A 22953-nucleotide genomic window follows, 5' to 3' on the forward strand; every position below is an offset into this window, starting at 1 on the left:
TGTCGTAGAAGTCGAGGTGCTTCGATGTCGTTTGCGTTTCGTCCAGCGGCGTGACCATGCCCCAGATCTCATTGTGGTAACTTGAGAAGCGGAAGCTCCTGGTTGGCAGTCTCGCGTCGCAGTCGCGTGCGCTCAGTGATCTTGCGTCGAGGCATTTGCGATGCTTCTAGTCGCTGTGCAACTCGAACTGGTAGTAGGCGACAATGCCATGGTGAGTAGGGCTATAGCCTAGCGATGAAGCATCATTTCGGAGATGCGCATTAGATATGAGCTGCCAGCGATGTTCGAAGGTCGAATTTGAGATACAGGAAGGAGCTAATGTTTAAGTTTAGGCAACACATGAATGCCAAGCTTGGAGGAGGATGGGAGCTTTGACCCAGTCTCCGCTCAGACGCTCCTTCCTCATACTGGGGAAGCTACGCTCTAGCGGGGCGTCCAACGATGATTTAGTAGAAATTACAGATTTCGGGCATCGCAAGCTACTCTTAATAGTATAATAAACGACCTCTTCCAGTTACTATCCCCTATATAATGTCAAATATATAAAAAGAATTGAGGTGGGACCGGAGCGAAGTGTAGTCCTTTTCGCCGTGGCGGCTAGTTCACGTTCACGTTCACGTTTCATGAGCGGCACTGCCCTTGATCTGGTCCTTGTGGAAAGAGGCAAAGATGCTCCGAATTCGATATCTTCTCCAGCTTCATCTTACGGATCAAGCAGCGTGACAAGCTCGGTGGCGGCAAGGGTGGCGGCAGGGGTGGCCACTCCTCTCCATGAGCTGTGAGACTTTCTCTTTTCAGTATATTGCTTGATTTTGCGATCTCCCAGTGTGATTGATGTCTTGGAGAGACGTTCTGTTTTCGGGCTGCAAGACCGATTCGCTCTTTGAGACACGACGTGCCCAGCCCTGATCCAGATTCTGATCCAGTGGGGGAGTTGTGCTTGTCCCGTGTGAGCCTTCTCACTTTCGAGCGAAGGGAAGTGAAGTGCTGTGACGTGATCGTTGTGTTTATGTTTATGCCAAGCTTGTTTGTTGTGAAGCCGTTTGCACATGCAACGCGTTTCGTCGAGCTTGTAACGCGTAGCTTCACTTTTGTTGCAAGCTCGCACTTTCCCTTTCCTGCCACTTGTTCCAACGTCTTCTCTTCTCGGTATCCCGCACTTAAAGCCGACCACTTCATTGTCTCCTTTCTCGGACTCGCAACAACAAAACAGCCCAAATGAGAAGACAAGCATAATGGGCCGCCATCGAACATCATACAGCTCCAGCACGATACCGCTGGATCCGACCATTTCCATCGCTTCAGTAGAGCATCTCCTAGTGGACGTCGACTTCTTCAAGCGCGCAAAAAAACCTGGCGGCGTCACCAAGCCCCAGCTATTCAAGAAGCACCGCAAATCGCGTCAGCTCAGTTTGCTCCAATCCTCGCACGTGTGGAAGAACGGAAAGCGAGACGAGCAGGTGCTGCAAATGGAGGAATGGTTTCCCAGTGTCGCGCAGCCTTTGAGCGCGCCAGCATCCAATCCAAAGGCTCACAGCAACACCAAATCCCCGAGCAACATCTCCATGCAGAGTCTGTCCCTGGGACAGCTTCCGCCAGTCTCTTTCAAGAATGACTGTCCTGAATCCGACATTGGCAAGTATTTTTACAAGCTACCTGGCGAACTCCGCAACCGCATCTACCGCCTTGCTGTCCTGCAGGAGACCAATACTGTTGAGGTCAGCACGAAACCGGAGACGTGTAGCCAGGGCGCCTGCACCCATACCAAGACTTCTTTCAATGTCCCGGGCATTGCCAACACTTGCCGCCAGATGCGCTGGGAGGTTATGCCGATATTCGTGGCTGAGAATCGCACCTGGGCATTCGACGCCGGTGTCGTCCACAATTGCTGCGTAGGCAATACTCTTCGAAGCCTAGGCGACTACGCAGATCTTATCCCACAATTCGAGCTGGCAATCAACCGACCACTCTGGAACCGCGACAGCTTCACGGAATATGCGACATACCGCTTCACCCTCTTCCCGCCGAAGAATCATATTGCCAATAGCCAGTGGGATCTTGTGCAGGTCGAGAAAGAAGGTCGCGTAATCTGCGATTGCGCTCCGAGAAAGCTTCTAACAGCTATGAATGCCAACAGAGAATCCGCTGGTAAAGCTGTCGTCGATTTTGTGGAGTCGGAGGAATGGGCAGATTTCGTGTGGAGAGTACGCAAGACAAAGCAGCAGCATGCGCATCTGTCGCGCTGCAAGAAGTGCGGCGAGGTTTTGTTCAACAATTGATTCTGGTTGCAGTCCTGTTGTCTAGGCGCGGCCACGGCAGGCTCCTTGCAGAGAGCACTTTTGTTCCCCTTTGCCGACTTCGAAACGGCCTGGCATCGGACAAGGCGGGCGAAAGCAAGTGGAAGGGAGATTCTTGGTCGTGTCTGGCGTTTCGGAATTGTAGCACGCACGGCGCATCGCGCATCGTAAGTATGCGTCCGAGAGACAACTTCATCGCTCTAATAGGTTGGTCGACTTGGCAGCTTCGTGCAAAGCTGATGGCATACTGGAAATGAAAAGTAATTGGTCCTACATCATCGTACACAGCTCTTTCATATTGCCTCTCCTGCATCCTACATCGTCAGCATATTGCGGACCCATCCTCTGCCTCGGTCTCTATCGCATAGTCCTCCTTTCCAGCGCAAATGATCATGGGCCAAAAGCTACTGACAGCTCGCGTGCAGGACACATTTCCAGCTCTTTGCGCTCTGCCGTGCAGATACGCCGTCTCAATGTCGAAGTGAGCTTGTGATTGGAGTCCTACTCCGTCAAACATTCGGCGTACAGATCGTCCATCGGCGCTTCTCTCGATCGATGCGCGACACGGTCGACGCGTCACTGGATACAGTTCATGGTGCTTCAAGGTCTGGACGCTCGATACGAGGAAGTCTCCTTCAATAAAATCATCATAAGCTATGCTCAGGTCCCAGTGTGTGTCGCCGATAAATCCACAGATGCTGCACGAATGCCACGAACCACAGTCACTGGAACCAAACTTGAAAGGCGAAGAGGAGAGAGATGTGATCAAACTCTAACCGGAGCTGATTCCGTATCCCCAAAATTGCTCCTACAACCCATCAGTCTTCAAGCCGAATCTGCAGCTCTCAACCTGTCTACAACTTTCTTCTCCTTTGCTGTTCACTCCCTATCACTCTCTTGCTCATAAAGAACTATTTAAAACACTTGTCTAGGATGAAAAGCTGGCTGACCAGGAACCATTACCTGCTGGGCCAAGGCCGACTGAGGTGGAGATGAATCCGGCCCCCACGCCGTAATTGAAGCCCAAATACGGGCCGTATTTGAGCTGTCATATACGCTACTGAATTCTCCACCCTCAACAACAGCCTCGTTGCCGGGGTAGCTCAATCGGTAGAGCGTGTGGCTCTTATCTGGGTTCTCACACCCAGAAAAGGACACCTCAAGGTCGTGGGTTCGAGCCCCACCTTCGGCTATTCCTATAAAGCAAACTCAAGTCCTTACTGCCAAATCTTTTGTTGTTTGATTGTAGGATCTTTATTTTTGGATGGTTTTAACCGAGTGGTTTATTGTCTTGGATCTTCATGGCCTTGGACAGGCTCAGACGGGACTAGTATCTTCTTTTGAGTATACAATGTGGTTTGAATATCCTATGACTAAATACATTGCAATAGAAATGACGAAGATAGAATGCTTTCTTCGTCTGGACCCACGTATTTCCTAGTTGGGCTAGACCGATCCCGCGTCACGACGTACACCTTCCGTATCCTGCTTCTCTCTTTGCTCTATTTACATTTTAACTGCTTACAAAACACTGCAGTACCAATGCATACTCAAGGAGCAAGTCTATTTCGGACGGGCATTCTCATCTCCGTCACCATACCGATCTTAACTGGAGTTCGAGAAGCAACTTGAGATCGGGACGGATCATGCGACTGTGAAAGCATCTGCAAGCCACATTCACAATCTCGCCGCGTTCGCTCTTTTCGACATCCAGCAGCGATGCGTATATGTGAATTTGTGGGCAACGACATGTTCTCGCGCTCGTTCTCGTTGCGATGCTGTGCGCTTTGCAACTTCGACATACTCAACATGGGCAAGGGACCCGTCCTGACACAGCGTCCTCACATGTCTCCTACCCTCGGACCGGAGGCGCAATAAGGCTGGGAATCTCGATCCCCACTTGCTGTGCCACTTGTCTGCGGTGCTTGGCATGCTTTTTGTATTGGCCAGTACGGTGACACGTTGTAGAGCCTCGACCAAGCCTCAGAAGACTATGCACGATCCTGTGATGAGGTTCCGCTCTGGCTTTGAGGAGCTACGCTCTCGATTCATCTTGGAAAAAGCCAGACGGCGGATACTGAACACTGAACAGCGCTCGGCACCCATGGCAATCTCATCTCACTGAATGGAAAAAGGGGAGAGACCTCGGCCGTACCCTGGCAAAGGAGGAACCAGAATGTTATCTCTGTTCCAGCCCCTCATGGTCCGAACAAGTCCATCTTGCAAGCGGGACAAGGAACGCCAAAGGGATGTTGACTTCCGGAATCAGCTTTCCAGGTGCCGTTTTGAGACGCTGTAAGGCTCTTCCCTTATGTAAAGCAATACTCAAGCCGCCTACCAAAGGCCCTTTTAGGCACTGACTAGTATAAACTTCCAGCCTTACCGGTTGGTCGAGTGGGTCTCCTCCATAAGCAAGTGCTGGCGAGCCGCTTCTCTGATCCATCGAGGACAATGGCACTCTCGACCTGGCCATATAAGGACTTATACTTGACCCGTTCTTCACAGATCCTTGGAAATCTCGTCTAACAGACAGGGACTAGACATTCATTCACCATGAGGGCAGCGAGTCAAATCTTCTGCTCGTTTATGAGCTTGCTTCAATTCAGCATTGCATTATCACCGCAAGGCGAAGTGCTTGAGAAGCGTCACAATGCAGAGGTCTATAGCTACACGAGGATGGGCCCTGGTTATGTGCATAACGTTCAGACCTACCACATAACCTCTACAAGGCCTTGTACTACGACATGGACGGCTTACGAGACAAAGACCAAGCACGGAAAGGGACAATCCGTGTTCACGACTACGACGACGACGACGAAAACGGTGACTGCCAAAACAGCGTCCACACCGACAATCCCAGCTTCGAAGGGCTTTATCCCCATTGATGAGTCTATTCCAGGTGCAAGCTACGACCCGGCTGCAAGTCTCGCGAAGAGAGAGGCTGTTCCTACAAGCCCTGCGCAGCCGCGGCGGCGACTGGGCCGGTCGGGGAAGTTCACACCCGCAAAAGGTCGACGTTGTACATTGGAAACAGGCCTCCAAGTGCTCAGTAGAGAAGGAAACCCATACAAAGACCAGCGTTGATTGCAAGAAGACAGTCACAAAAACAGCTACCGCGACATACACGAAGTATCGTTCGACAGCCTCACCAGTCTACGCCGCCTGCGCGACAAACAACATTGCCACCGCTTACAAAGGCCTACCGCTATTCGGCCTCGCGGCAGGACCGATCTCAGACCTTGATGCCAACGTGAGCGGATACTCCTACAGTTATCCCGATGTTACGGAAAGCTACAGCTGCTGTGTCGCAGCCATCCTTTCCAGCCCTCCAGCTGCATTCTGGGGGCTTTCAGAGAGCATATCGGACACGACAGACAATGCTTGCATCGTCGTCAACTTGGATGGATGCACGGCTCCAAGGACGAACCCGTCCACCGCTGGCATCAGCTTCGAGATTGAAACGTCAACAAATGGAAATGGGACTACGGATGATCGCGTTTACAGTGCTGGAAACGCTTACTGCGGCCAGTGGTTCCGAGGATGCGTGATTACGGATAATGGTACGCCTGATGGTGCTGAGACTTGCTATCCTCCGAAGTGAGCTCGATGTCGTGGCACAGGCGACTCTGCTTTGTTGCTTGGACAGTGCCCAGTTCGTGGCGGACAGAAGGGAGGTTCACCTCTCTGCAAGTTGCGGAGTTCCCGAAAGTCGCCGAGTATGTGTATCTCAATGCTTGTTATCCAAAGCTTTTCCTCGGTCTTGATCAAACTTCTTCTTGTCTCGTGTGCCCGAACTTGTCGTATTTCATATCCTTCTGCAGGCCATGGTTAATTGCTGGAGATGACCTTTATCTAGACGAAACTGGAGGAAGTCGCATGTGATCGCCGCATGGGCGAACTCGTAAGATGGCTTTATTCGGGTCGAGACGACACTCGTATCACGATGCAATGAATTAGATTATGCTTGGCAATATATGCATAATGCTATCATTCGTATCTGTAACAGTAGTTGTTCTTGTTCGGCCACATGGCTTGTCTAACGGTGATGTTTGCAAAGACCGGAGAGAGATTAATGATGGTATTCAGATCCGCGTATGGTGTTGGCATATTCCCTAGAAACTACCGTTAGCAAATCATGCACCAAGACATACATAAGCCCGTCACACGCAATGGCTTACATCCTCCTTCAACTCTCTTTGCATCAAAAACACGAACTTCTGGCAATGATGTAGTCCTCGCGTTCCAGTCGAGGCTCTGCCATACCGAGAAAACGAAATCTAACATGCCGTGGTGGAAGTTGAACCAAGGGTCCTGGGAAGAGAATGTCACGTCGCTCTGTGAACCACCCATGAAGAGATGAGGAGCATTGTGGACGGATGGCGACTCGAGCTCGATCAGTTGCGCGAATCTGTTTACATCTGGTGACATGGTCAGGTCAAGCCGTAGCTTCCGAAATTCCGCAAATACTTACCATGCGCCTGGTCGATAGTGTATACGACTTGGTCGTATTGTACACTGTCAAGAGCTCGGAGATTGAAAGTTCGTTCAATGCAGGACGGGTTGTATCCAAGGCCGTCAGAGCGTGGATTCCGTTTGCATCCCCACGAATCAAATCCTTGAGGCCCCAGATTGATAGTCCACGATGCCATAGGGCCACTCATGACACAAGCACACCTCGGTCCTGTCTGTGTGCCATTTCCAGAAATTGAAGTCTCAGAGTTATCGAACAGTGGCCAGGTGTTGATGGGTCTGTCGAGGTACTTGGACCAATGCCAGTAAGGTAGACCTGCGGCGATCCATGTCAGTCGGAATAGACACGGCTTCTCCACCTCTATAGAAGCACATACCTCCTTCGTAGCCGCATTCCTCTCGCAGCGCACGCTCGAGTTGCCATATGTAGTGTCTGTGCCAGACCGCTAGCAATGGAGAGCGGTGGATAGATTGAACATTAATCAGGTGAGCAACGGCGAGGTCATCCCAGCGCCCACGGGCTCCCGGATAAGCTGAGGTGCTTGTCTTTCCTGGCCTGTTCTTCAAGCATCGCAAAGCTGAGAGATATTCTTTCCGAGCTGCTACGCTCAAATCACCCCTGCAACAGGCTTAAGCAACAGCTCAACGATCATGGGGACCGGAAGGTTACCTACCATTCTCTGCGCACCACCATATTGTCCCAAGTGCATGGTCCTTGCGGGTCCAGACTGTTCCTTAGATTCGTGAGGTAGATATTGTGCAGCTCATCCCATCGAGCCTTCCCTGGAGGCTGCGATTGTCGGGTTTCGTGCGGAGCAGCGTGTACAGGTTGATTATTGGCGTGGGCCGCTGCGGAAGGAAGTGCTGTGGCCAAGAGAAGCAATAGCGATGTCCATATCCAGATGATGCCGCGATCAGCCATGACGCTCATCACGACGTGGGCAAGCATGCGCAAGAAGAGAAGGAATGTTAGAAGTGCAGCGCAGGGAATCGTCCACAGAGACAATGTTTCCCGGCAGTTCCGAAATAATCCCTATACCAGTCGGCGCGCTAAAGGAATATGAGCATCGTGCTCGCCGGCACTGATGAATTAATCAATGGGAAGAGCAGAAGGAGATGAGTTACAGCTGACCGAGATGCAAGCGGGCTTTATGCCGGAACGGTGGGTTTCGACTCCGTCCCAGGAGAGACGTCTGCTGCGTTTATATAAGCATCCATTATCCTTGCCAAATCTGAGTGCAGGCATATTCTACCGCGCCAGGGACGCCCTGACGCTTTTGATTGCGACTTGGGAAAGGAGACTTTATTATTAGGAGAGATTCGTTATACATATGCGAGCACGGTGAGCTTCGCGCAGTTGGTTGTCATCGATGTAACTTGGTGTCAGACGCTGTGCGTAGCGAGCTCCTGCCTCTATTTGGGCTTGTAGGACTATAAAGTATCGTTCAAGCCCTGCAGTGCTTGTCCTAATCGAGCGGAGCGACGGAGTGGCGCTCAAGAACGGTTTGTTTTGCGGTAGAAGGCCGCTATGGGTTGCTTGCGGAGCTTGCGGAAGAGGCAGGCATAGGGGTGTCGTATCGTATAGTGCTGATCGTGTCGTATAGTGCTGGTCGTGTCGTATAGTGCTAGTCGTGTTGTATAGTGCTAGTCGTATTGTATAGTGCTATTAGGGGAGCAGTAGTAGTGTTGGCTTATTGTAGTGTTGCCTTCATTGCCTTTGCTGTTGTGTAAAAGCACAGCCTAAGGCCGAAGGGCCACGTAACTCGGATTCGATTTTAGACCAATTAGAGGGCTCCGGGCTCGGTTAGGTTTACCGTTTACGGGCGCATCTTTGAAATTCAGCCTCCCTGCGCTATAACTGCCGTATGCTGTTACTGCTACTACTAACTATACGTATACGTTATTAGTACTAATCTAATTTGTTCTTAAGCGCTACTCTAGACTAATAGATACCTTATATAACTCTTATTATAAGCTCCTCGAGTTACTCTAGATACCTATTAGTCTATTACTCTACTTAAAAGATAACGTAACTTTAACTTTTATTAATATTTAATAGGACTTATACGATATTTTAAAAGTATTATACTAATTCTTCGCCTATAAGCCTAAAAATAAACTACGCTAGGCTAGTAGGTAGAATATAGCTATTTGCCCTTAGAGCCTATAGTATAACTATTCTACGTAGGTAGGATAGTATAAAGAGACTAAGGCTCTCCTTAATACCCTAGATAAGACCGTCTAACTCTAAGATCTAATATAACGTAATACTATTATTATATTCTAACTACTATAATAAAAGCTAGATTACGATAAAAGTCTTAGTAATTATTAGAGGGTATATAAAAGGCATATAGCTAGCTAGGTAAAGCTAGGGTCTTAGTACCTTAGGTAGGCCTTAGCGCTTAGCGATAGCCTAGCTTCCTAACCTTCCTCTTCCTCTTTTATAGATCTTATCGAATACTATACGCTATTAACTATACTATCTACCTACTTACCTAACCCGTATTATTTAGTATTCGATCTACCCTTTAAGGGCTATAGCTAGATAGTTAACTAATTTAAGAATACGGCTTAAAATTCGTACTAAACCTAGCCTACTACTAAGATAAGACCTATATACTAAGAAAGTACTAATTCGACTATACTAGTTACTAACTTAGGCCTTCTATATAGCCTATTCGACTAAGTTAATCGATTATAGACTAAATTAGATAACTATAATAATATTATAAATAAGGGCTTTATTATAGGCTAATAGGATAGCTATCTACTATTTAGACTACCTAACCTCGGGCTTCTAAGGACCTATTTACGTAGGAAACTCTAGGCCCTTATACGAGAGAAGAAAGTCCGTAAAAACTTCGTAGCTATCTAACGCCTTATAGCTAAACTTAGTACGCCTATAGTGGAAGAACTAGTCCTAAGAAAGAATACTAAACTTAAGAACTATACTATATTTAATAGCTCTAGTAGGCGGTAGTATAATAGCTATATCCGTAACTATAAGCTTAACTAGCGCAATATACTAAAAGCGCTATTAACTAAATACGCCTTAGTCGTCTACGCTATATAATATATTAATAGCGACTCTAAAAGAAGCTAAGATAACTACTTTAATTCCCTTAAAGACCTATCTAAAATCGACTAGCAAACCTATAAGGATACTATACTAAATACGCTTATACGCTTAGTAACCCCTAATTAAGATAATAGCGTACTTAGGAACAATTCCTCTACGCTAAATAGAAACCCGATAAGACTACTTAGGCCTTCTAAAACTAACTAAGGACTATTAAGGGCGACCTACTATCTAAAGATAATTTAATATAGATTATAGAAGTATAACCTAAATCTAGGTAGGGACTTAACCTTAAATTAGACCGCCGCCGTATATTTAAATAATACTATAGTCGCCTTAAATTTATAGTCGAGGTTAACCTAGACGAATAGGCTATATAGGCCTAGAAACGACTAGAATCGAAGATCCGGCCTAATAATAATAATAACCGTAGCAACTATAGAAGAGGTAGTTACTAGGGTAGAGCTAATAAGCCTAATAAGAATAATAATAATAGCGACCCCTAGCGAGACTATAGCAACTACCGGTCCTAGTTATATCGAGGGGGCAATACCTAGCGTAGTAGGGGCCGCGGAAGGGGTAGATTCCCCTACTAATAAACTAAGCGGCCTATAGCTAGTAGTAGCGCTCTACTAACCGACTTTAAGTACTCTAATTATAATAGTACTAGCTACTTACTTAGGGTATATAATAAGCTAAAGGATTAGGCTCGGATTAAGCGTACTACCGCTAACTATAGAAAGAAGCTATAAGAAGGGTTATATTAGTAGGTAGATAGGGTAGTAGTAGGTATAGGTAGTATTCGATAAGGAGCTAGGAGGAGAGGGAGGAAGGTAGGCTAGTTAGCCTAACGCTAAGCGCCAAGCCCTGCCTAAGGCACTAAGACCCTAGCTTTACTCGGCCTAATTATATACTAATTACGTATAGCCTCTTTAGCCCTAATATACGCTTCCCTTCTAAAGGCCGCGCCCTCGTAGCCTTTCTATATTCTAACCTCGACCTCTGCTACTAACTTAGCGAATCTAATAAGCTACTTAGCCCGCGCTAAATTAAACACTTAACTACCTAATTACGTAACCGTATCAAACCTTACCTCTAATACAATACGATATTTAACTCTAACTGCGCTATCCCTATATATAATAAACTATAAAGTAATATATATCTATAGGAATTAAGGACTATCGACTAATTACAATACGAGCGCGTCTTTCCTACTATAATAGATAGGCGTACAAGGTATTATAGCACTGCCTCCGTTCTAAGTAATATCGTTCCGAGTTCTTTACGTCTACTCTAAAAGACTTAGAAATGTCCGCTCCGAGGGATTGTTCTTATTATTATAAGGGCTATTATTGTTCGTAGTTTCGCTAGCTCTAATTAGTTAGGTTTAGCAGCCTTTAATTATTAATTGATCTTATCTTTTTAAAAACGCAGTTCGTCTAGTTTCTATAGGTAAAGGCTATTATAAGTATAATAGTTAAGGTTCGCTTCGCTTAAAGGGTCGGAAGATTAAAGAGTAACCTATTGTCCGTAAGATCGACCCCGGCTAGCTTAGCTCTATATTTTTGCCCTTAGTTAGTCTATTAGTCGCTTAATCTTTTAACTTAGTTAGCGTAGTATAGGTAAGATTGTTTTTTATAGGTATAGTAGCGATAATAAGTAAGATTAGTAATAGTAGCGAGTAGGTAATATTAATAATAGCGGCGCTAGCCGTCTTAGCGCTAACTTTACCTTGTTCCTCGTTTCCTTTCTTAACTAGCAATATACTTTGTAATACCGTTACTAATATAGCCGCGCCGGCCGCGCCGTCCTTTAGTATAAGCGCTAGCTGTCTTTATTATTATTATTACTATTTACGCGTACGCGCGCCGCCCTCGCCGATCGCCTAGGCCTCGAGGCCTTAGTAGAATAAAGGAATAAGAGGGGGACCTAAATACTAAGAGGAGGGCCTTATAGGGCGTATTAGTAAAGAGGTAGAATCCTTAAAAGAGTAGGCGATTAGTTAATAGTTATAGCGCGCTCGTTAACACTCGGTGCGCATTCGCTATAGTAGTATAGTCTTATTATCTCTTACTAACAATTGTCTTGCCTCTAATTAGTTAGCTAATAGCACCCTAGGGGTAGCATTGTTCCTAGGCCCTAATAGTAACATTATAGGCCCTTAGCCTTCTTCTTATTCTTTATACTAGTCTAATACTCGTCTAACAACTTAGCTATGTCCTTAAAAGCGGCTTTAGCTTCCTATAAGTTCTATTTAGGTAAATAGCCTTGCTACCTTAATAGGTATTCCTTCTTGCCTTGCCTAGTTCGGTGCTTTAGGATGCGTTCTATAGACTATAGCTCTTCGCCGTCGGCTAGTATCTCTTTATATTCTATAGGGGCTTCTTTAGGGCCTCCGCGGTAGTAGTATAGTTTAAGGAGGGAGATATAGAAGGTATTATAGATAGTATAGTATAGTAGGAGCTATAACCGGTAGGCCTAACTATTACCCTTCGGTTCTCGGATGCGGAATAGACTAATAAACCGTAGTGCTAGTTTAGGGCGTGTTTTGCTATTAAGCGACGGGTATTTACGGATACGGAGGTTCTTAGTGCTTAGTATAACTATATCGCCTTGTTTAAAGGTTATTAGCGTATAGTACTTGTCGTAGTAGGTCTTTTAGTACTCTTAAGCCCTTGTTAGCTTCTTAGCTATCTTAGTATAGATTTCTCGCATTTTCTAGATACGTTCTATTACCGCTAGTATCTCTAGTACTTAACGCGCTTCCCTTTCCTTACGCTCGGCCTCGAGCGTTAGTAGGTCTTGTAGTAAGGCAGCGTTTTAGCCTATTATAGCTATATATAGTAAGACCTTAGTTAATAAATGCATACTGTTATTATATACGAATTCGGCTAGTTATAGGAGGTTAACCTATCTATTAGGGTCCTTATTAATATAGCTTCGTAAGTATTACTATAGGGTAGTATTTTGCCTCTCGGTCTAGCTATCTGTTTATAGATAGAACGCTATAGATAGGCGATGCTTAAGTCTTAGCTATAGGTATATCTTACTCTAATAATAAGATATAAATGTCGAGCCCTAGTTAGAGACTATTCCTTTAGGGATTCCCTAATAGCTATAGAAGATGTTATTCTATAGTAACTTAGCTAGGTTAATAGCCGTCTAATCCTTCCGAGTAGGGATATAACGAGCGCTCTTAGTAAACCGGTCTACGATAACTAGGATAGTATTATATATATCCTTGCTACCCCTACGCTTAGTAGGCGGAAGACCTATAATAAAGTCTATTATTAGCTCTACAAATAGCCTCTTTAGAATAGGAAGTAAAGACAACTCGCCGAATAGTAAGTGCTTTAGTGCTTTAACCCGCTAGTATACTATATAGGTCTGTATATATTCTTTTATATACCGCTTACTATTTAGCTAGTAGTATATACGCGATAGCAGCTCGTACGACCTCTCTATACTATAGTAATTAGCAAGCTTACTATTATAGTGCCTCTTTAAAAGCTCTTGTCTAATCGATTGTTTAGTAAGGATATAGTATCTACCCTTAAACTTTAAGTAACCCTTATTATCGATCGACTAGTTACTCTTACTAGATCGAGTCGTTCGCCTACTTATAAGCTTATCGATACGTTTGGTAGCAAAGGCGTCCCTCTACTAAGTACGTAATAGCTTATCTATAAACGATTAACTATCCCTATTTGTAAGATTATTTAGTAGCACCCTAGCTATTAAACGAGGTACGTATTATATATATCTAATAGTACTAGTAGCTAGATTAACTGTATTAGTGCTCTAATCGCTATTACTATATATAGCGATATCGACTAGGGAGTTATTATAGCTCTTCCTATTAGTATTATTAGCCCTTGCCTTAATACGTACTATTAATATAGTAAGAGCATTAATATACTTTAAGCTGTCGCGGAGTCCGGTAAGCCGCTTATCCCACGCTTGCTTATTAATAATACGAGCTATAGCAATCTTATACTATAGGGTTGGAAACAATAAATTAATAGATTAATAAGTCTCGCTATTATAATTAGGTCGCCTCGATAGGCTATCGGTAGGGTTACTTACGCCTAGCCGGTATAATATATTAAAATCGAACCCGGCGAGGTAGACGGCCTATCTAGCCTATCGACCTATAACCCTAGTAACCTTAGTAATACTACAGAGATTATTATAGTCTATATAGACCTAGATTGTATATTAAGCCCTATCGAGGTAGTGCCTCTAATACTTAAAGGCCTCGATAATAGCTAATAATTCTTGTTCGTAGGTCTCGTAGTAGCGCTTAGCGTTAATTATCTTCCTTAAGAAGAAGGCAATCGGGTACTAATAATAGTCTTCGTCCGACTACTAAGATATAATAGCCGAGATAGCAAACTGTAAAGCGTTAGTCTTAATACGGATTAGTTTGCTTAGTACGAAATAGTATAATAAGGGGACTTTAGTAAAGCGTTACTTTAAACCGTTAAAAGCGGCTTATACTTTATTAGTCTATTTAAACTCCCTAGATAGATTAGCCTTAGTTTTAGTAAGCTTAGTTAGGGGCATTATATACCGTAAATAGCTTTTAATAAAGCGGCGATAGAAGTTAGCGAAGCTAAGGAACGACTATAGCTCCTTAATTAACGTAGGAACAGGCTATTTAGTAATAGTTTAGATATAGTTAGAGTTAGCCTTAACACCCTTAGTCGATATAAGGAAGCTAAGGAAGGCTACCTCTTTAGTAGCAAAGGTGCATTTAGAGGGCTTGCAATATAAGCTATAGGCCTGTAGGCGGTCGAGCACCTTACGTACTATAGCCTAGTGCTCTATAATATTAGGTAAATAGGTATAAACTAGGATATTATCTAGGTAAACTATATAGAGGTAGTCTAGTAGGCCTAACAAGGCTCGATTAATATAGGACTAGAATGTTATAGGGGCATTAGCTAGCCTAAATAGTATAACTAAATACTCGAAATAGCTATAGCGAGTATAGAAGGCTATCTTCTATTTATCGCCCTTACGAATGCAAATACGATAGTACGCGTCCTTAATGTCTAGTATAGTATAAAAGTAGGCGCTAGAAAGGCGATCGAGGGTCTTATTAATAAGCGGAAGTAGATAGCGGTCTTTAATAGTAATAGCGTTAAGCCTACGATAATCGATATATAGGCGTAGGCTACTATCCTTCTTTAGTACGAATAGGATAGGTATACTAGTAGGGCTGTTACTATACTAAATTCGACTATTAGCTAGGTTCTTATCTAGGTACTTACGCAATATAGTAAGCTCTCGTTTACTAAGGTTATAGAGGGGCCTAAAAGTAACCTCCTTACTCTATATAATATCGATCTTATAGTCTATCTCTTTAAATATAAGTAGCGTCGATACTAGGTAGTGTTTAAATATATTAATATAGGTTTCTCGAATAGGCTATAGTATACGAGCAAGCTAATTAGGATCTATACTATTAGGGGGCATAGGTTTATCGTTATCTCTACTAAGAAGATTAGCCGTCGGATTAGCTAAGGTAGGTATTAGGTTGCCGATAAATAGGACCCTAATATCGTTAGGGCACTCGCTAACGTCGATATACTTAATATCCTCCTTCCTAGCGATTCTAAATCGCTACTATTAGAGGCCTAAGTCTATAACTATAGTATAGTGCTTAAGAATAGGGTTAGAAACAATAAATTAATAGATTACTAAGTCTCGCTATCGTAATTAGGCCGCCTCGATAGGCTGTTAGTAGGGTTGCTTACGCCTAGCTAATATAATATATTAAAATCGAACCCGGCGAGGTAGACGGCCTATCTAGCCTATCGACCTATAACCCTAGTAACCTTCGTAATTCTACGGAGGTTGTTATAGTCTGTATAGACCTAGATTGTATATTAAGCCCTATCGAAGTAGTACCTCTAATGCTTAAAGGCCTCGATAATAGCTAGCAACTCTTGCTTATAGGTCTCGTAGCGACGCTTAGTATTAATTATCTTTCTCGAAAAGAAGGCAATCGGGTACTAATAATAGTCCTTGTCCGATTGTTGTGACATAATAGCTAATATAGCAAACTATAAAGCGTTAGTCTTAATACGGATCTACCTGCTTAGTACGAAATAGTATAATAAGGGGACTTTAGTAAATCGCTTCTTCAAACCGTTAAAAGCGGCTTGTGCTCTATTAGTCTATCTAAACTCTCTAGTCGGGTTAGCCTTAGTTTTAGTAAGCTTAGTTAGTAGCATTACATGCCTCGAATAGCTCTTAATAAACCGACGGTAGAAGTTAGTAAAACCTAGGAATAATTAAAGCTCCTTAATACTAGTAGGCGTTAGCTACTTAGTAATAGTCGTAATCCGATTAGGATTAGCCTTAACACCCTCGGTTAATACGAGGAAGCTAAGGAAGGCTACCTCCTTAGTAGCGAAGGTGCATTTAGAAGGCTTATAATATAAGCTATAGGCCCGTAGGCGGTCGAGCACCTTACGTACGGCGGCCTAATATTCCGTAATGTTAGGTAAGTGTATATAGACTAGGATATCGTCTAGGTAAACTATATAGAGGTAATCTAATAGGCCCGACAGGGCCCGATTAATATAGGACTAGAATATAGTAGGGGCATTAGCTAGGCTAAATAGTATAACTAAGTACTTAAAATAGCTATAGCGAGTACGGAAGGCTGTTTTCTATTTATCGCCCTTACGGATGCAAATACGATAGTACGTATCCTTAATATCTAGTATAGTATAGAAATAGGCGCTAGATAGGCGATCGAGGGTCTTATTAATAAGCGGAAGTAGATAGCGGTCTTTAATAGTAATAGCGTTAAGCCTACGATAGTCGACATATAGGCGTAGGCTACTATCCTTCTTCGGTACGAATAGGATAGGTATACTAGTAGGGCTGTTACTATACTAAATTCGACTATTAGCTAGGTTCTTATCTAGGTACTTACGTAGTATAGTAAGCTCGCGTTTACTAAGGTTATAGAGGGGCCTAAAGGGGACCTCTTTGCCCTATATAATATCGATCTTATAGTCCGTCTCTTTAAATATTGTTAGGACTAAAGAGGTTATACGTAATTGGTATGTAACCGGACTCGAGTAAAGCTAGGGTCTCGATGCCTTAGGTAGGGCTTAGCGCTTAGTAGTAGGCTAACTTGCCTGCCTTCCTCCCTCTCCTCCTAGCTTCTTATCGAATACTACTCGTACCTACTACTACCCTATCTACCTGCTAATATACCCTTCTTATATAGTATTCGATCTACCCTTTAAGGGTAGTAGCTAGATAGTTCTTATTTCAAGCTTTTAGCGGTATAGCTACGAATAAGACTAATCTAACTATATTACGCCCGAAGAACGGGACCTATACATACTATTCTATCGAAACAACCGTACTAATTATTAAGCAAGGCCTTCTATACGGCCTATTATACTAAGTTAATCGTACTAGACTAATATCTACTAATTCCGCTATATCCGTATCTTAGGGGCTAATAATACATTATTAGTGTTACCCCCTATTACAATAGCCGGCTTATTACGAAACAACAACCGTACTACCGCTAGCAGCGCTAGTAACGACAACGCTAGTAGTATAGTGCCTACTAAAGTGCCTACTAAAGCACCTACTAAAGTGCCTCCTACTAAAGAGCCTGCTGCTAAGCCTACTAAAGAACCTGTAATTCTAGGTAATAACCCGGGATTGCCTATTAACGACATTCTTAACAACATTGTTAATCGACGATATAGCTAGCTAGCCTTTAGTCCTTAACTAGTAGCGAGACTTTAAGAAGCTACTTAGAACAGGCTTACTACCCTACGCTAAGAACAATAGCTAAAGGATAACCTCCTCGAGCTCCGTCGCCTTTAGGAAGCCCCGACAACTAAATCAATAGTAGGACCTTCTTTACTACCTATCTAAAAGAAGGACGCTAAACTCAAGGACTATACCGTATTTAATAGCTCTAGTCGAAAGCAGTATAACGACTATATTCGTAACTGTAAACTTAACTAGCGCAATGTGCTAAGAGCGCTACTAGACGACTATTCCTTAGTCGTATACGCTATATAGTACATTAATAGCGACCTAAAGCGCACATAGGATAACCATTTCGACTCCCTCGGCGACTAGACCGCTATTTAGTAGCAGACCTATAAAACCATTATACTAGATACCCTTAGAAACCCTATACTAAGGCAATAACATGCTTAGGACCTATATCTTCGAGCTAAATAGAAGACTAATTAATCGGCTCGCTTATTCGAGGCCTATTTAAAGACCCTCGAGGATAACCTCCCGGCTAAGACTAATTCTATATAGATCTCTAAAATACGCCCTAAGCTTAGGTAGGAGCTTATTCTCGAATTAGACCGCTGCCGTATATTTGAACAGGCTAACCTAATACGTATTTAATTTATAGTCGAGGTAGAGATAGCTAAACGAGCTATTCAACTCTAATAAAGACTAGAATCGAGGATCCGACTAACTAGTACTAACCGTAGCAACTGTAGTAGCCGCGGGGGAAACTAAGGTTCCTACTACAACAACAATACTAACAACAGAAACAGTAACGACCGTAGAGGAGGCCGTAGCCGGCGGCTATATAGAGGAGGCCGCGATAGGGGCCGTAGAAGGGGCTCGTATCTCTATAATGCTAACCGCTCGACTAACAATAGTAGTAATAATAGCTACGGTAACAATCTCCCGACCGGATTAAAGTGCTTTAACTATAACAGCACTAGCTATCTACTAGGCTAATACGACAAACCTAAGGACTAGGCCCGAATCGATCGTACTACCGCTAAGCACCGAAAGCACCTCTTAGTAGCTAACGCTACCCCTATAGGCTAACCTTCGAAAAAAGAGTAAGCGCCGCACTAACTGTTCGCCTTATACGGCGTAAGACTATCGACATTATACTAGCTATTATACGCACCTGTCTCGTATCGGACTCGTATAGCACTAATTATAAAACTAAGGTTATACTAGACCTAGGAAATTCAGTTAGTGCCCTTATTAACTATCGCCTAGCTAAGTAATTAGACCTTCGACAATTGCCTAGGACTAACCTACTAACCCTTGCTTAGTTTAATAACGCTCGGCACTTGACCTACGGAGCCTACTATATCTATATAGCCCTAAGAGACGACCTCGGCAATAAGCGCCTACTAAACTTTACTACCTACGTAGTAGACATAGATAGCCTCCTATCCGATATTGTTATTAGCAACCCTATTCTTAAGTACTATACTGTAGCTATAGACTTAGGCATTTGGAAGTAGCGATTTAGAATCGCTAGGAAAGAGGACATTGAATATATTAATGTTAGCGAGTGCCCTAACGATATTAGGGTCCTATTTATTAGCAACCTAATACTAGCCTCCGCCTTAGCTAATCCTACTGCCGACCTGCTCGGTAGTAATAACGATAAACCCGTGCCTCCTAATAGTATAGACCCTAATTAGCTCGCTCGTATACCCTAGACTATTAGGGAGACCTATATCGAGGTGTTTAAACACTATCTAGTATCGACATTGCCTATATTTAAGGAGACGGATTATAAGATTAACATTATAGAGGGCAAAGAGGTCCCTTTTAGACCCCTCTATACCCTTAGTAAACGAGAGCTTGCTATATTGCGTAAGTACCTAGAGGAAAACTTAGCTAATAGCCGGATACGGTATAGTAATAGCCCTGCTAGTGCCCCTATCCTATTCGTACTAAAGAAGGATAGTAGCCTACGCCTCTATATCGATTATCGTAGGCTTAATACTGTTACTATCAAAGATCGCTATCTACTTCCTCTTATTAATAAGACCCTCGATCGCCTTTCTAGGGCCTACTACTATACTATATTAGACATTAAGGACGCCTATTACCGCATTCGTATTCGTAAGGGCGATGAATAGAAGACAGCCTTTCGCACTCGCTATAGCTATTTCGAGTACTTAGTTATACTATTTAGGCTAGCTAATGCCCCTACTACATTCTAGTCCTATATTAATCGGGCCCTATTAGGCCTATTAAATTACCTCTATATAGTTTACCTAGATAACATCCTAGTCTATATACACTTACCTAACATTATAGAACACTAGGCTGTAGTACGAAAGGTCCTCGACCGCCTACGGGCCTATAGCCTATATTGCAAGCCTTCTAAATGTACCTTTGCTGCTAAGGAGGTGTCCTTCCTTAGCTTCCTCGTATTAACTAAGGGTATTAAGGCTAATCCTAATCGGATTAAAACTATTACTAAATAGCCTATTCCTACGTTAATTAAGGAGCTACAGTCGTTCCTCGGCTTCGCTAACTTCTACCGTCGGTTTATTAAGGGCTATTTACGGTATATAATGCCCCTAACTAAGCTTACTAAAACTAAGGCTAACCTAACTAGAGAGTTCAAATAGACTAATAGAGTATAAGCCGCTTTTAACGGCCTAAAGCAACGCTTTACTAATGTCCCCTTATTGCACTATTTCGTACTAAGCAAGTAGATCCGAATTGAGACTAACGCTTTATAGTTCCCTATATCGGCTATTATATTATAGCAATTAGATAATAACTATTACTAGCACCCGATTGCCTTCTTTTTACGAAAGATAATCGATATAGAACGTTAATATAAGACCTACGAGTAAGAGCTCTTAGTAATCGTAGAAGCCTTTAAGCATTAGCGCTACTATCTCGATAGTACTTAGCACACAATTTAGGTCTATATAGACTATAACAATCTGCGTAGCATTACTAAGGTTATAAGGGTTATAGGTCGATAGGCTAGATAGGCCGTCTACCTCGCCGGATTCGATTTTAATATATTATATCGGCTAGGCGTAAGTAACCCTACCGATAGCCTATCGAGGCGGCCTAATTACGATAGCGAGACTTAGCAATCTATTAATTCATTGTTTCTAACCCTATAGCATAAGATTGCTATAGCTTGTATTATTAATAAGCAAGCGTAGGATAAGCGGACTTCCGGACCCCGCGGCGGCAATAAATACTATAGCGGAGTTGCCGTTCTTCTAGTACGCGTTAGAAAGGACGTAGATCGCTCGAGCTATAATAACTCGATTAAAGACATTGCTATCTATAGTAATAGCCTATATAGCGACAGTACTATAGAAGAGGTTGCAGTAGTTCCGGCTACTAGTGCTATTAGATATATATAATGCGTACCTCGTTTAATAGCGAGGGTGCTATTAAATGACCTTATAAATAGGGATAGTTAATCGTTTATAGATAAGCTATTACGTACTTAGTAGAGGGACGCCTTTGCTATCGAGCGCATTAATAAGCTTATAAGTAGGCGGGCGACTCGATCTAGTAAGAGTAATAGTTAGTCGATCGACGACAAGGGTTACTTAAGGTTTAAGGGCAGATACTATATCCCCGCTAAACAATCGATTAGACAAGAGCTTTTAAAGAGGCACTATAATAGTAAGCTCGCTAGTTACTATAGTATAGAGAGGTCGCACGAGTTGCTATCGCGTATATACTACTAGCTAAATAGTAAGCGGTATATAAAGGAGTATATACAGACCTATATAGTATACTAGCGAGTTAAAGCACCGAAGCACTTGCCGTTCGGCGAGTTGTCTTCGCTCCCTGTTCTAAAGAAGCTATTTACTAAGCTAATAATAGACTTTATTATAGGCCTTCTGCCTACTAAGCGTAGGGGCAGTAAGGACGTATATAATGCTATCCTTATTATAGTAGATCGATTTACTAAAGGCGCTCGATATATCCCGGCGCGCAAGGATTAGACTACTATTAATATAGCAGAGGCGCTATAGACTAATATCTTCTATACCTATTAGGGAACCCCTAAGAGGATAGTCTCCGATAGGGGCTCGACATTTACATCGTACTACTAGAGCGAAATATGCCTATAGCTAAGACTAAAGCATCGGCTATTAATAGCCTTCTATCTATAGACTAACGGTTAAACAGAGAGGTAGAATGCTACCCTATAGCAGTACCTACGCAGCTATATTAATAAGAACCCCGAGGATTGGGTTAACCTCCTATAGTCTATAGAATTCGTATACAACAACAGTATACATTTAGCAACTAAGATCTCGCCCTATATAGCTATAATAGGCTAGAACGCTGCTATACTATAAGACCTACTATCGCTCGAGGCCGAGCGTAAGGAAAGGGAAGCGCGTTAAGTACTAGAGACACTAGCGGCAATAGAACGTATCTAGAAGATGCGAGAAATCTATGCTAAGATAGCTGAGAAGCTAATAAGGGCTTAAGAGTACTAAAAGACCTACTACGATAAGCGCTATACACTAATAACCTTTAAATAAGGCGACATAGTTATACTTAGCACGAAGAACCTCCGTATCCGCAAGTATCTATTACCCGATAGCAAGACAAGGCCTAAGCTCGCACTAAGATACATTAGCCTATTCCGTATCCGAGAACCGAAGGGCAATAGCTAGGCCTACTAGTTATAGCTTCTACCTTATTATACTATCTATAACACCTTCTATATCTCCCTCCTTAAACCGTACTACTAGCGCGAAGGCGATAAAGCGCCTGCTAAGTTAGAAGAAGTCTTAGCTAATAGCGAAGAACTATAGTCTATAGAACGTATCCTAAACTATCGGACTAGATAAGGCAAGAAGGAGTACCTCCTAAGATAGTAAGGCTATTTACCTAAATAGGACTCGTAGGAAGCTAAAGACTCTTTTAAAGACATAACTGAGTTGTTAGATAAGTATTAGACTAGTGAAAAGAACAAGAAGAAGGCTAAGGGCTATAATGTCGCCTAAGAATAATACTATCCCCGGGGTGCTATTAGCTAACTAATTAGAAGTAAGTAATTGTTAGCAACGAAGGACAATAAGACTATACTACTATAGTAAACGCGCACCGAGTATTAATAAGCGCGCTATAACGCGCTAACTAATCGCATACTCTTTTAAGGGCTCTACCTCTTTACTAATACGCCCTATAGGGCCTTCCCCTAGTATTAGGTCCCCCTCTTATTCCTTTATCCTATCGAGGATAATAGTATCGCGCTACAAGCTAGCAGTGTACCGGCGGCTAGCGTAGCTATATTAGTAACGGTGTTGCGGAGTGTGTTACTGTTTA

The 22953-nt window shown here is 43.3% G+C and overlaps 5 protein-coding genes across 5 annotated transcripts; 3 read left to right on the forward strand and 2 right to left on the reverse strand.

The window, feature by feature from the left end:
* Positions 1 to 623: 623 nt before the first annotated feature.
* MYCFIDRAFT_178128 (uncharacterized protein) lies at positions 624 to 3073 on the forward strand (the record flags this gene model as incomplete). The annotated part of the gene is made up of 10 exons (XM_007932041.1): positions 624 to 778; positions 827 to 849; positions 889 to 925; positions 955 to 1000; positions 1040 to 1058; positions 1102 to 2261; positions 2292 to 2464; positions 2505 to 2786; positions 2826 to 2967; positions 2993 to 3073. The coding sequence occupies 10 exons, from the start codon at positions 624 to 626 to the stop codon at positions 3071 to 3073; spliced, it is 2118 nt and encodes a 705-aa protein (XP_007930232.1).
* Positions 3074 to 3105: 32 nt separating this feature from the next.
* Positions 3106 to 5014, reverse strand: MYCFIDRAFT_178129 (uncharacterized protein; the record flags this gene model as incomplete). Its single annotated transcript, XM_007932042.1, has 18 exons — positions 3106 to 3183; positions 3222 to 3493; positions 3573 to 3603; positions 3648 to 3664; positions 3696 to 3743; positions 3773 to 3792; positions 3830 to 3846; positions 3872 to 4124; positions 4162 to 4177; positions 4210 to 4268; positions 4297 to 4414; positions 4442 to 4480; positions 4509 to 4621; positions 4655 to 4814; positions 4850 to 4892; positions 4918 to 4931; positions 4970 to 4980; positions 5010 to 5014. 18 exons carry the CDS (start codon positions 5012 to 5014, stop codon positions 3106 to 3108), a joined length of 1314 nt encoding a protein of 437 aa, XP_007930233.1.
* Positions 5015 to 5041: 27 nt separating this feature from the next.
* On the forward strand, positions 5042 to 6179 carry MYCFIDRAFT_178130 (uncharacterized protein; the record flags this gene model as incomplete). Its single annotated transcript, XM_007932043.1, has 5 exons — positions 5042 to 5120; positions 5158 to 5196; positions 5234 to 5869; positions 5900 to 5908; positions 5944 to 6179. 5 exons carry the CDS (start codon positions 5042 to 5044, stop codon positions 6177 to 6179), a joined length of 999 nt encoding a protein of 332 aa, XP_007930234.1.
* A 105-nt stretch (positions 6180 to 6284) lies between these two features.
* MYCFIDRAFT_120322 (uncharacterized protein) lies at positions 6285 to 7385 on the reverse strand (the record flags this gene model as incomplete). Its single annotated transcript, XM_007932044.2, has 4 exons — positions 6285 to 6416; positions 6507 to 6743; positions 6794 to 7083; positions 7145 to 7385. Coding segments are annotated over 4 exons (900 nt in total), but the record flags the coding sequence as incomplete, so codon positions are not given.
* Positions 7386 to 7772: 387 nt separating this feature from the next.
* Positions 7773 to 8498, forward strand: MYCFIDRAFT_178132 (uncharacterized protein; the record flags this gene model as incomplete). Its single annotated transcript, XM_007932045.1, has 8 exons — positions 7773 to 7836; positions 7889 to 7967; positions 8010 to 8159; positions 8197 to 8210; positions 8243 to 8254; positions 8287 to 8336; positions 8372 to 8379; positions 8468 to 8498. The coding sequence occupies 8 exons, from the start codon at positions 7773 to 7775 to the stop codon at positions 8496 to 8498; spliced, it is 408 nt and encodes a 135-aa protein (XP_007930236.1).
* Positions 8499 to 22953: the final 14455 nt, after the last annotated feature.

The sequence above is a fragment of the Pseudocercospora fijiensis genome, assembly GCF_000340215.1.
Source record: "Pseudocercospora fijiensis CIRAD86 unplaced genomic scaffold MYCFIscaffold_8, whole genome shotgun sequence".
In the NCBI taxonomy this organism is placed as follows: Eukaryota; Fungi; Ascomycota; class Dothideomycetes; order Mycosphaerellales; family Mycosphaerellaceae; genus Pseudocercospora; species Pseudocercospora fijiensis.